The 13,159-nt window shown below is 59.3% G+C and overlaps 4 protein-coding genes across 4 annotated transcripts; 1 reads left to right on the top strand and 3 right to left on the bottom strand.

The window, feature by feature from the left end:
• Positions 1–238: 238 nt before the first annotated feature.
• KVR01_001136 (uncharacterized protein) lies at positions 239–2,371 on the top strand (the record flags this gene model as incomplete). Its single annotated transcript, XM_044781556.1, has 4 exons — positions 239–531; positions 644–1,383; positions 1,436–1,575; positions 1,628–2,371. The coding sequence occupies 4 exons, from the start codon at positions 239–241 to the stop codon at positions 2,369–2,371; spliced, it is 1,917 nt and encodes a 638-aa protein (XP_044649091.1).
• A 440-nt stretch (positions 2,372–2,811) lies between these two features.
• On the bottom strand, positions 2,812–5,926 carry KVR01_001895 (choline-phosphate cytidylyltransferase). The gene is made up of 6 exons (XM_044788181.1): positions 5,657–5,926; positions 5,385–5,523; positions 4,326–5,310; positions 3,904–4,254; positions 3,434–3,824; positions 2,812–3,334 (listed from the first exon to the last, which is right to left on the bottom strand). The coding sequence occupies exons 3-6, from the start codon at positions 4,883–4,885 to the stop codon at positions 3,203–3,205; spliced, it is 1,434 nt and encodes a 477-aa protein (XP_044649850.1). The 5' UTR covers positions 4,886–5,310; positions 5,385–5,523; positions 5,657–5,926; the 3' UTR covers positions 2,812–3,202.
• Positions 5,927–6,486: 560 nt separating this feature from the next.
• On the bottom strand, positions 6,487–9,892 carry KVR01_001500 (uncharacterized protein). The gene has a single exon (XM_044784043.1). The coding sequence runs from the start codon at positions 8,153–8,155 to the stop codon at positions 7,175–7,177; it is 981 nt and encodes a 326-aa protein (XP_044649455.1). The 5' UTR covers positions 8,156–9,892; the 3' UTR covers positions 6,487–7,174.
• A 557-nt stretch (positions 9,893–10,449) lies between these two features.
• Positions 10,450–13,039, bottom strand: KVR01_001366 (uncharacterized protein). The gene is made up of 5 exons (XM_044791807.1): positions 12,798–13,039; positions 12,613–12,696; positions 12,509–12,547; positions 12,357–12,431; positions 10,450–12,265 (listed from the first exon to the last, which is right to left on the bottom strand). The coding sequence occupies exons 2-5, from the start codon at positions 12,637–12,639 to the stop codon at positions 11,897–11,899; spliced, it is 510 nt and encodes a 169-aa protein (XP_044649321.1). The 5' UTR covers positions 12,640–12,696; positions 12,798–13,039; the 3' UTR covers positions 10,450–11,896.
• Between the last annotated feature and the right edge of the window lie 120 nt (positions 13,040–13,159).

The raw sequence follows: 13,159 nt of genomic DNA on the forward strand, positions 1-13,159 counted from the left end.
GCGAGGTCACCTGAATCACTCCTACCCGGGCCTGATCAATCAGCCCCCCCTCCAACCTTCCTCAGTTGGGCGGCAAACACTACTGATCTCTTTCTTGCCACGCAACTCGACACTCTCAACTCCGACCCCGTGTCCCAACACTGCGACCCAGCGCCTTCACACCGACATACTTTTCGACAGCCCTCGTTCCCCTCAAACTGAACCTCTACCAGCCGCGAAAACCTCTGACGCAGCGAATATGTCTGACTTTGGAGATCCCGATGACATGCTGCTCGCTCTCGCGGGCGGCGGCGATGGATCCTCCGATGAGGCTTCCAATGCCGGCAGCCGTGGTCGCAGCCGTACTCGCAGCCGCAGCCGCAGCCGCAGTCGTGGCCGTAGCCAGTCTCGCACCCAGAGCCGGAGCCGTGGTCCTGAGCGGTCACAGAGCGCACAGCCTGCCGAGCGCTCGTCTCCACGGAGCCCTGCGACCAAGAAGACGCCCGCAAAGAGGACTGGCCGCAAAGCTGAGTCGGAAGATGAGGGTGAAGCGTGAGTTCCCAGCCCTCTCTCGGCTCTCGCCACCACCTGGATCTGAGCTGCAATACTGGATCCCACATGTGACTTCACGTTTACGCAGCGCTAACCCGTCGTCTCCCCTCAGTTCTGACCCCGGTACTCCTCGCTCGCAGTCCTCGGTGCCCATGGACGAATCCGATTCGGATGCCGAGTCGGACGCGGTCCAGGGCAAAGAAGCGGATGATGGAGAGAACAAATACCCGGTCGAGGGGTTGTACAAGAGTTATGAGGAGAAGGAGGAAATCATGGCCATGCGCGAGATCGAGCGAGAGAGGATCCTCGAGGAGAGGCACGCAGAGAGGAACCGAGCGAAGACCCTGGCAACGCTCAGGCAGATGGTGCAGAACACAGAGGGAGAGAAGCACAAGAAGCGAAAGGCTGGCGCCGCCGACCTGGAGGAGGGCGACCACAAGACGTCGCGACCTCGTACGACATCCAAGACCACGAAAGCGGCCACCACGGCGCTCGACAACCTCAAACGTGCGCGGGCAGAGAAGCAGGATCGCCGTCGCAAGGACGAAGAGCGACGCCGAGACCGCCGATCACCCTCTTACCGAAGCGGTTCAAGCCGCAGTCGCAGCCGCCATTCGGACGACAGTGATGTGGAGTGGGCTGGACCATCTAAGAAGCGATCCAAGACTCCAGAGAGGGCTCTGCCGGCCGAACTCCGGGACATCGAGAGATGCCGCCTGAGTCGCACACGCTTTGCTAAGCTGAACTTCTGGCCGGGTTTCGACGAGACTGTGAAGGGCTGCTACATTAGAATTCACATCGGGCCAGATCCCAACACGAGACAGCCCGTGTATCGGATGGCGGTCATCAAGGGTGAGTTGGGAGATTAAGGCGGGTTCCTTTGCTGTTGCTGATAAGTTACAAGGCGTCACCACCGGCCGGCCGTATGCCGTTGAGAATGAGCAGCACAAGACCATTGTCACAGATCAGTACGTGGTCGCCGCGCATGGCAAGGCCGAGAAGGAGTGGCCTTACATTGCCTGCTCCGAGAGCCCCTTCACAGATGTAAGCCAGGCCCCGTCTTGGTTGCGCAAGATGCAGTCTAACCCAGTGACAGGCCGAATGGAACCGCTATCAAATCGTGTGTGGAAAAGACGGCATCACCTTGCCCAAGAAGCCGGAGCTTACACAGAAGGTCGACGACATCAACAAACTCCTCAACCGCAGCTGGACCGACGTGGAGCTGTCAGAGAAGCTTCACCGCCAGAACACGCTGCGGGACAAGTTCAGCGGCGCCGAGCGGGCGAGGCTGGAGCAGGAGGCGGCCGAGGCCCGCCGCCACGGCAACACGGCGCTCGCGGACGAGCTGCAGGAGAAGCTGGACAACATGCCCGCGCCGCGTCTTGCCTTCTCGACGTCGCTCAAGAAGGCGGCGCCGCCCAAGCCCAGCGGGCCGACGCAGCAGGACCGGCTGGCCGAGAAGAACCGGCTCAACCGGCAGCTCAACTCGAAGCAGGTGCGCGAGGCGCAGATAGCGGAGCGGCGCAAGGCGCGGGAGGCGCTCACGGACAAGGGCGGCAGCGGGGCCGACAGCGAGGACCCCAACTCGCGCCGCGCCCTGCTCAGGAAGAAGTTTGCCGTCAGGACGCAGGACTCGGCGGCCGGCAGCGGGGCCAGCACCCCGGCCAACGGCACTCCGAAGCTCGGCCCGGAGGACGCCGTGCCGGCGCACGTGGCGAAGCTGCGGCAGCAGCAGGAGGCCGCCGCCAACGGCAAGGGTGGCGTGCCCAAGATCCACCGGGCGCTGACGGACGATGATATCATTGGTTCCCTGGACCTGGATATTGACGTTGAGATCTGAGGGCGGGGCTCATGTCGCGGGGGGGGGGGGTTCTTATGAGATACGTAGATCAGGGTTACGTGGTCAGCCAGGGACTAGATCAGCAGGCGAGGCGGCTTGACTTTTCTGAGAGAGGTTGGACGATCCAAAAGCATCGAGCTAGATCTGCGGACACGAAAGTATCTCTCGGGTCTAAGACGGAGAACGACGTGCCTAGTCGGTCAGTCCCATGGCGTTGCGTGCATGAAGACAAAATGATCATATTAGCAGCACCGGCGTTGGAAACCCACACAAGGCAGGAGCGGTCGTTGGTTTTAGAGAAAGGGACAGTGCAAAAGAAAGTAGACGCTAGATCTGCTATCAAAATGGACTTGTTGAGTGCGATGAGCGAGCGACTGTGCATGCATTCCAATATGGACTGGCGGGAAAGTGAAGTCACCGAGAAATCCCAAGCGCTCTGGTAAAGGGGGGACGTAGATAGTGATATTGATATTCGTTTCCACGAGCTAATGTAGGGTTGTTCTTGGGCGAGAGGCTCACACACCCCTACAGGACGACGCGCAAAACAGGGCAGGCCCATAGATCGTTTCCAAACAGGTTCCTTGAACGCCATTCATTCTAAACACCCGGCATTCTGGTCCCCTCGTTCTTACTTTTTCTTCAAAGCCCCAGCCCGTGTATCCCAACTGAACCGGTCCCGTAGTGCAAAGTGAGGCAGCCAGGTCTATGTAGTTCATTATCATCCCCTCCTGTCCCTACTCGCGAATTGTGTCGGTTGCAATGCTTCATTTCTGCCATCAAGTTTTAATATCACACCATCCGCTCATGCCCCCACCACTCGACCGGTTTCGCCTACGCAGGCGTCGCGGCGGTGGCCGGAGTGCCGGACGCTGTGCTCTTGCGCCCGCGGGGCTCCTCCTCCGACTCCTCGTCGCTCGGCGGGCGGCTGTCCTCCTGGCGGAGATTCCTCCGGCTCTTGGTCATCTGCCTGTTGTCAGCCCACCAGAACCATGACTAGCCATAGCGAGAAAGCAACAATGGTAGGTGCATTAGGGGTCCGAAGAAAACTAGGCTGTTACTCACCCAGCCACGCACACCACCGATCAGTCCGAGGGTGTACCCGGTGATGAAATCATTCTGCGTCCTGCCGTCGGCACCGGGCGACCGTGGGCCCAGGGTGGACATGGATGGGCTCGAGGGGATGTCGCCACCGTTGGCGGCGGCCGAGGACGATGCGCCGCCCAGGATCTGGGGCGCGGGGCTCTGGGGCCTGCTGGCGGGCCAGAACTGACGGAACTCCTTGCCGAGCTCCTGGCCGGTGGTCGACCAGTTGGAGCGGATGTTATCGCGGAGGTCCTGAACGTGGCGCTTGAGCTCGAGCTCATTCTTCTTGAGCCAGCTCACGTTGAGCTCCTGGCGCGAGGTGCCGCGCTTCAGCTGGCGGGCGATGTACTTTTCGTAGTCCCGGACGATCCTGTTGAGGTGGGGAGGTAACCATTAGCTCCAAAGGTCCCCATGTGATTGTGATGCATGCGTGCGCGAGGGTTTCTTACTTGGTGATGATCCCGGTGGTGCTCACGCCCTCTGTCCGCTGCGTCACCAGGAACTTGCCCTCCTTCTTGATCGGCGCGTAGATATCATCGCCCTCGTCCGCACCGTACGGGAGGTCGTCGTGAGCGACATAGTCGATCTCGTGCTCTGCCAGGAACTCGGGGGTCACGATCCAGGGGCAGTTCTCGACCACCTCGTCCACCCACTTGCAGTGGCGCACAGTCTCGGCGCGCTCCTTGCCCGAAAGCACCGTCAGGCCCTTTCGCTTGTGTGTCTCCTCGTCGCCAGTCACTCCCACGAGGAGGTACACGTCGGGGAAGGCCTTCTTGGCCTGCTCGAGCTGGCGCATGTGCCTACACGTTGGGAACGGTTGTCAGTGAGCCATCGAGTGTTTTCAAAGCTTTGATAGATGGCAATTACACACCCGAGGTGGAACAGGTCAAACACTCCGTCAGCGTAGACCCTCACGGGCCGCCCAGCAGGGGGCGGGTTCGTCCTGTAGCCGACGGGGTGTGTGAGCTTGCCAATAGGCGGGGGTGGCATGCGCTCCTCGGGGGTCTTGGCGGCGGCGTTGTTGGCGGCGGCCTTGCCCCTCAGTGTACTCTTCCTGGAGACGCGGTTCTCGATGTCGACGCTGGCCTCTGTGGTGTCGCTCGGCTCGCCGGGGTCGACGGAGGCGTCGGCGGCCTTGTCGGAGGTATTGTTGCCGCGCTGGCGCTTGCTTGGAGGGTGTTGTGTGCCAGAGTCGGTCTTGCGGTGGCCTTGGGAGGGTGGGCCGGCGGAGGACTCGGGGGCGGTGGTGTCACCCTCCTCGCCGGAAGCGTCGCGGGACTCTGCTTGGAGCTGGGCGTCCATGGCGGACTGTACGCTCTTGGGGTCGGCGAGGTCTGGTGAGGAGGAGGAGGCGGAGGCGGAGGCGGAGGCGGCGGCGGCGGCGGCCCGCTTGCGCTTGCTGCCGCCCTGGGATGCACTGGGTGATGCCATAGTTCTGAGGTGTGGCAGTTGCTGTGGCGGTGGTGTAGGGTGTGGCCCTGGGTATACCTGGGGCGGACTGCTGCAAGCGGACTGGGAGCCGTGCTGTGGAAAGCGGCTTTGTCTATGGCGTGCTGTGATGCTGCTGCATAAATACGGAACCACGCTCCAGGCTCGAGTTGTAGAGGGGCTCGGGAGGACGGGTAGACAGGTCGAGTCGTGAGAGGGGGGTGTGGTCGTTGGATGGATAGGATAGGGTTGATGGACGATTCGGCGTGCTTCTACAACAAGGTTGCAAGTGGGTTGTTTGTACTCCGCGGTGTGGGTCTTTGGGGGTCGCCGTTGAGGGATAACAGATGGTGGCTTTCGATCGAGGCAGCTGAGGCACGATGCCCAAGAGTTTAATGTGTGGGGACCGGGCTCGTCTCAAGGGGTGCCTATTTGCCTGTCAGATGCATTCTTTCTTCTTCTTTTTTTTCCCCTCTGTGTCCAATCCAATGGTGTCACGTACTGTATGTATGTTGCGGCGTGGAGACAGTAACCGGAAAGCGGTGCTGTCACAAGCTTCAACAAAGCTCCAGAACACTTGTGCAGAGGTAATTATTACGGGCTAAATCAGCTCGAGGGACGGGACTAGGTGCACTCTTGGACTGATTATCATCAGTCAACTGAGTATCAATGGATACAAAAAGACAAGTTGGAAATTATTATTTGTGAGAGAGGGAGCCCGTCAGGGGAAAGGGGCAGTTCCTTGTCTTGAGGGTAGGGGAGGATGGAATTTACGATTCAATCTCGATGGCCAGGTTCTCGTTCCAACACGTGTAGCTAAGACTACTGTGTAAGTGATGGGCGGGAGCCGGGCGTGTGGTGCTTGGTGCTTGGTGCTTGGTGCGCTTTGGACGAGAGGTCGCGTTCAAGCGTATCCCTGTCCCAAATTTTAAAGTGCCCAGGTAGGAGAATGAAGATACACGTATCGATTTGCGACATTGGGGCACATTTGGGGCAGCATATGTCATGGGTAGGGTCGCGTCATCCGCCGCCACCCCTTCCCGTCATCCCTGCCCTCCCCTGCCCTCAACCTCCAACAGATCCCCAAAGCTGGAGGATAACCTGAAAAATGTTGGCCTCTGCCTGTCTCACGCCTCCTGGCTGGCAAAGCTGTGCATTGTGGCTTGCTTTTCCGCCTTAGCCGCCTCTGTGATTGGTCTCCCCCACCTCTGTGATCCTGCTCTCCAAAGCTCCGAGGTGGTGCAGCTGTGGCTGCCTCCAGACCTAAAATTTGGTGCGAGGAATGTGGTGCTCGGTGCCCCGGTCGAGGTCGTACAATCCCCCAGAAGCAGGAATTGCCCCTATGCCTGAGACCTCGGGCTGCGCATGGACCGGATTTCCCAGTGCTGTAGAACTGTCTCGGTGTGGTACGAAATGCACGTGAGGCAATTCAGACGACATCGCATGCAGCAAGACGTGGTCTACTCGTCGTCATTGGGAGCCGCCACGTCCCTCAGAGCCCGTCATTCTCAATCGTAGCCTCCTGCCAGCCTTGACGACTTACACACCTGGGGCCGAGGCTAAAAGGGTCTCGCACCGCCTGCCATCCTCGTGTGCCCGTCCATGCGGCACTGCTGTGTTCCCGCCGATTATCTCGGTACTCGGTCACGCAAGAGTTCGATCCCTCCTTTTTATATAAACCATGATACCTTAGGAGGTTTTCTATAAGAGTTCATCCCCCATGAGGTGATCCTAGGGGAGGTGGATCTTCTTAGGAGGCTGTCCTTTAGGAGGCCATCCCACACGAGGTTACTTCAGTATACATCCCATTGGACGTTATCCCATAGGACGTTGAGGAACAGATGCCGAGGCCGCGAAGCGAACAGCAAGGCTGCCCAGGTGGTCTTGCATGTGGGCTCTGACCTGATATCACCCGCACCACATCTCACGACCAGCAAGACAACAGAAACCTAAACATCCTTACCCGCAGGATGCCACACAAGCCAGCTGACCTACGGCTGGGTTCCCGTAAGTACCTTCGCACAGTACGGGTTATAGAAAGTTCGTATCGTATGCAGTGCGTACAACAGATATGCACAATCTATGATGCTGTCTAATGCTGTGTGACTCGTCTCTACTCATCTAGGATGCAGTGCGATCACGATACACCAATTAAATTTCCAGCTCTGTGCCCTCTTCCTTGTGTCATCTCAACTCGTCCTCTCCGAGCAGATCTTATTTTGCATAGCATCATATCCAACCATAACGCCAGAAAGACATTGGTATATTCCCATCTCTGCCTACCACAAGCCCCTAGTCCTTCCTCAGACGGTGCCGCCCGCAGCGGGATGAGTTCCTGGGGTTGCTCATGTAGCAGTGAGCTTTCGCCTCCTCGCCGGGCCTGGGCACGAACTTGTCCCGGACCGAGCAGTACTCGTGCGTCTCCGGCACCCACTCGCGGATGTGCTTGTGGAGCTCGCACCGGCTCACGCCGCACTTCCTGCAGAGACCCTTGCCGTGGACCCGCAGTGACGCGAGGCTGGCCTTGTCGCCCGCGCCCAGCGTGTTGGTCGTCGCCGAGCTGGTGCTGGCGCCGCCGTGGCCGGCGATGGGCCTGCTGGCGAGGTGCCAGGCCCACTCCAGCTCGTTGGGCCCGTCACGCCGCGAGCTCAGCGGCACCGACCCGTGCATGCGCCGGTGGATGGCGTAGAAGTGGCTGTTGGTGAGCCCCAGGCACGCAGAGTCAATTGGGTCCAGGAAGTCAAAGACGGCGTAGTGGAGCTCAGCCGGGATCGTGGACAGCGTCAGGGGGCCCGAGGCGGGACGCTGCTCGGGCGGGACTGGCTCGCAGTCTGTGACCGAGTAGGAGCGGCGCGGGGGGCCCAGCTTCGGCCTACGGGGCTGGGGAGGCCTGCTGCTCTCGAGTGGTGCGACCGAGTCGGCACTCTCGTTCTGCAGACTCTGCGCGTCGGGACTCGGGACAGAGGCGCTCTGAGCCTGTGTCTCCTCCGTGACGGCCCCAGCACCGACTGTGTTGTGGGTCGGAACAGTAGAGGTAGAGGCATACTGCTGAGGTTGGGGCCTCGTGAAAGTCAGGACTTGTGGCCCCAACGGGATGTGCTCGTGGGTGGTTCGTGACCGCTGAGGAAGTCTCCTAGCGGTGTGCGGGTTTCTTGCCAAAACTTGTTCCTCCTTGGTGAAGATTCCAGAGTTTTGCCTGGAGAGCGGCGTGAAGCCCTTGGACATCCCTTGAGTGAGGGTGGGCCCCTGGGAATAATCACTGTCCACCTTCATGTTGACTGACTTGGGTGCTGGGTGATATTCTTGACTTGTTGGTGAGGGTCAATTGTCTTCTGGTGGTTGTTGTGTACTCGAACGGTGGTCGGCTTATAATGTGGAGCGGTCTTGAGTGGTGCTGGCGTCTGACGTAGTGTTTGAGCGGCTTCCTGCTGGCTGGCGGGGACGAGAATCTGGGGTCCCGTTGTGGATATATATGTCAAGGCTTGGCCACACCGGGGCAAGCGAGGGCAGATATCGTATTACGATGTACCGGTATGCAAGTCAGGGGCTAGGCGCACCGACAACGGTTTCCTGGATGTTCGACGGAGGTCTCCTCACTAGCGACACCATGGGGTCTCCGGGGGAGGGCTTCCGAGATAGGAACTGTGTGTTCTTGCTGTGCGGGATTGGTGTGTGCAAGGGGAATGGTACGCTCTAGAGAGTATAATTGTTCTCGTAGGGGACGATAGAGATGATGTAGGTTGATTGGCGAGCCTTGGGTTGGAACAGCAAGGCGATGAAAAGAGATGGAGGGTGGCGTTAGGACAAGGAAAACAGACCACGAGGTTGGATGGTCTGTCGAGTCGTGGTGTGATATCCGCCGCGGATGCTGCAGGAAGATGGGAGAAAGAACGGGAGTGGAGCGGCAAGGGCGACAGGCAGGAGGGACGGCCAACGGAACGGGGCAGCTGGCAGGGCAGCAGGTTCGAGTTGGGCTGGGAAAAGGGACCGAGACCGCGAGGAGGGCGCGAGATTATTCGCGGGGAGGCGAGACTCAAGAGGCAGGGGAGATTGATGATCACTGCTTCTCCGGACGGGCGGTCATCAAGAGTGGGACACTTGTCATGCCTCTCAGGGTTCCGGCTCACGACAAGAAGGAGAGTTGCAGGAGAGATATGAAGAGAGATATGAAGAGCACAGATGCCGTAGCGCAGCGTATCTCGACAAGAAGCTGTGACGAAAGGAAACCGACGGCCTGCACTGATCATCGTGATGAGCAGCCAGTGAGGAAAGACGGTGAGTGGAGGAAAACTGGAGCCTCCCACGGCTGGGGCGAGTCCTCCCGCGCTCGCACCGTTTCCATCCTGGCGGGAACCAGATGAGGCAGTGGAGCGCCTGGAACACACGATCCCGGCGCAGAAAGGCTGGCAGGCGGCCTGGCGGCCAGGCTGGCACTAACAAGTGGCCGACGATAGTCCGGTCGACGTTGCGAGGGCTCAGGGGTAGGCCGGGCAGCCGGGCAGGATGACGAAGAAAATCAAGGGACCGTTCCCCCACGCGGCAGCCGCCAAGCCAATCTGGCATGGTTCCTCATGGTTGTCGGACCAGGCGCTGTGTTCGAGAAGGCAGAGAAGGCAGAGAAGGCAGACGAGGCAAGCAGGCAAGACAAGTCCGGGCCGAGCGCCGTTCGCACGCCTCGGACTTGCGAGCCCTGCGAGCTCGTGCACGCCTCTGGCCTGGTGCTTAGTGCGTTGCGGCTTTCCTGTTTGGGGAGTTTCATCCAGGGCGATGGCGCCATGACTGAGTCGACTCCCATCGTGCTGGGTGATGGCAGACCTTATGCCTTGGGCCTTGCAAGGCGGACGAGCGGTCTGTCTGTTCTGCAGTGACCGTGTCAGGTCTGATGAGCGGTGGCATCACCGTCTCTGGGGCATCTCTGGGTGTCGATGTTCGCATTGTCCATGTCCATGGCGCGCGACTCGCGACCGCCCAGGCCAGCCGTTGACCCAGGGCATGAAAGAGTAATAGTAAGCCCTGTCCGAGCGGCTTCGAGCGGCTTGAACGGCAGAAACGGTCGGTCGGTCGCGTGACTACTCCAGTCACAAGGCCTATATCTTGCAGGCTTATTATTAGAACTCGAGCCAGCAGTTCAGCCGTTCAGGCTATCCCGATATCTGTCAAGCCATGGCATGGCCACTGCGCCGAAATGATCGAGCCCAGTCGGAACCGACCCCACGGAACCGCCGAGGAAGAGGGGTTACATGCCAACACCATCAAGCCCTGCTCAGACACTTGAACTGGCAACAAAGACAGGCAGGCAGGCAGGCAGGCAGGCAGAGCCGCCAACCTTATCTTCTTCGTACGGAACAAGGTTGTCAGCCGAACCACCGAGATCGGGCAGGAATGGCCTGCGTGGGCAGATGAGCCACTGCGGTGGCGAGACAAGGCTGCAGGCAAGTCTTGGTGATGGCCCCTAGGCCACTGACAGCCAGCAGTTGCTTGGTGTTGTGTTTCTGGTGTTGCGACTTTTTACCCCCCCCCCCAACCCCAAATCGCCCCAAGTGACCAGACCCGCTCCCCAGCAGCAGGGCATAGATGGGCCCACCCAGATCGCCCAGTCCCGAGGGGCCCCATTCTGTCCCGCGCCGGCTGCGTCGCCCGATGGGGTCGCAATCCAGCCTGATCCAGAGCATGCGTGGCATGCGTGGCATGCAGGGCTGGCGAATTGGCGAATTATTTGACGATTGGGAATATAAGGTGCCCTTCCGTGATGTCTGCCTTCAGGAAACGTGTCGCGACTTCGGCTGCTTGTCGAATGCACCGAATAAGCGAGCTTTGGCGTGCCTCTTTCTGCGTGCAGTCCCGTCTTTGCCTTTTCAGACGCTGCCGCCTCACACCTCTTGATGCCTGCGACCCGAGTCTCGACACACATCTCCCGCCCAACTCTCCAGGGCCAGGCCAGGAATGGCGTGAGGCAGGCTGGGCAGCTGTCAAATCCACGCTGTGCGACCGTCCCAGATATTATAGCCCCGTAGATCTCCCGGGAGCTTAAGCAATGCAGGTCTCGCAGCACCCAAGCCGTGTCCCGTGGCGGCGCATCTGCAGGCAGGCCCATCAGCGGACCCGAAGTCAAGCTATGGGTGGACCAAGCTTTTTGCTCCGGCATCCGCCAGGCGGCCATAGTCTGTCTATACGGCAGACCACCTGAGTTGCTGAGTAGCAGTCACCACGCAATCTTAGCATCACTTCTTGTAGGATCACCACCTGCGGGAAAAGGTACTGGAGGGGGAGCTACTTGGGGACAGGCTCCTGCTAAAAACTCCCTGTGCAATATCCTCCTTCTGGATAATTATACAGAGGCAAGCAAGCTATGGGAAAGCTGTTTGTGATAGACATACCCCCAGAGGGAGGACTAGGGTGACGACAGTAGAGGCGGCTCCTACCTCCAACTCCCTCCGGCTATTGAAGCCCTGCCAGTGAAAGAAAGTCATCAACCACAGAAAAGGCATATTTGCTTATGACCAATGGCAGTCTGTTTTATGACACACCTGGTCGTGCTAATTCCATGGCCAGCCAGGATGTCTCAACGGGATGGCTGCAACAGTGTCACACGGGATTGGACCATCTAAGCAGCCTTGCCAAAGGATTCAGGCTTGTACCAACGCCGAGACTATGAAGAGACGGTACTTGTACAACAAATAGGTACCCAACGTAGATGTTCAGTTATGACTCCGCGGCAATGCGAATTCTTGTCCAACAGGGGCCAAAATGTCCCAGCCCACATACTTCTGCCTCGGTTGGCGCCCCTTCTTGATCTGTGGAAACTCCCATGCATGCAGTCGCATCTGGACATAATGACCGACCCGCCGCGGCTTCGCCGAATTCCCTGGACCTGTTAGGGAACGTTGCCAGCGGTTTATAAGCCAGGCTCAAATCTGTTGTCGACAGCCAATCCCAGTCAGCACCAGATGGTAGATACTAGTATGTCTGGTAGGCCCCACGCGGCCCAGAGACATAGGTTCAACCCGGCGCTCCTCACAGCGACACCCAGATGAGCATGATGACGACATCCATGCCCTTGGCGTCACCACCCTCGTACTTGTAGCTCCACATGCCGTCCGTCTCCTCGTTCCAGTAGGCGCCGCTCGCCGAGTGCATGCCGCGACGGCCGACGTGGGGCTTGCCGTCCGTGGCGGTCGCGGTGCTTGCAGGCTCAGAGGCAGCCGGCTCCTTGGACTCCTCGGTCGTCGAGGTGCCGGTCGAGGTGGACGTGCCCTGGGCCTTGTTGAGCTGGGACGTGGGCACCAGGTGCTGCACGATGGTGCTGGTCACGGCGAACTTGTACGCGGGCGCGGCGGCCTTGTCGGGGGTAGACTCAGAGATCACGGCGCGGAGGATGTTGTTCTAAAACGGCGGGCGGGCGAGTTTGTCAGAAGTGAGAGCCTTGCAAGGTGGGAGGCCCATGGAGATGGAGGGCCCAGCGGTGACAGCTTACGATGATGGTCGAGTTCCATTCCGGCGTCTTGGAGTGGTCGTAGTACTCTGCGCTTCCGATAGCGCTTTGGCAGGCCTGTGAGAAGCCCGTCAGTCTTGTTGTTGTCTTCAAGGTCAGGCCGTTCAGATGTCCCAGAGGTGTGCAGGACGTACATCGTTGGCGATCTGCTTGAGTCTGTTCAATTGAACGGGCTGTGCCGAGAGCGTGGGGTTAGATAGTGCGTTCCCCCAAGCAAGGCATCATACTGATAACGAACCGGTGTGGCCTGCTTCTTCTCAGACATGTTTGCTGTTTGGCTGTGATCGTGGAAGCTGGAAAAGGGGTAAGTAAGGAGGGGTTCCTGAGAGCAACTGTGGTTAGCATCGTGGGTCCGATAAGGACTGGACTACTACGCAGTAGGTGGTGATGGTGGTGGTGGTGGTGGTAGTGGTGGTAACTGACGGTGTTTCGGTAAGGCTGTGTCTATGGCAAGGCCGTGTTGCGGCTAGAGGTCTGGATGTTGAAGCCGGGGGAGGTGCTGGATATCACAGGTTGGATGAGGCGTGTAGGCGGGCAGGCTCGCAACCACACAGATCAGATGCCAAAAGGAGAGCTCCACTGTTTTGTTTGGATCCCCTCCGCGTTTCCAGACCTCCTCAGAGGGGCCCGTGGGCCCGTGCAGCCCAGCTTTCCATCCCCTGTCGTCAACAAGTTTCGGCTGGCAAAGCAACGGGAGCATGCCCTGCAGCCTGCAGCCTGCAGCCTGTCTCGGCCTTGGTGTGCGTGCATTGCTTACATACGCGTGCACAGAAACCAGAGAACCA

Source organism: Diaporthe batatas, assembly GCF_019321695.1.
Source record: "Diaporthe batatas strain CRI 302-4 chromosome Unknown Contig00002, whole genome shotgun sequence".
In the NCBI taxonomy this organism is placed as follows: domain Eukaryota; kingdom Fungi; phylum Ascomycota; class Sordariomycetes; order Diaporthales; family Diaporthaceae; genus Diaporthe; species Diaporthe batatas.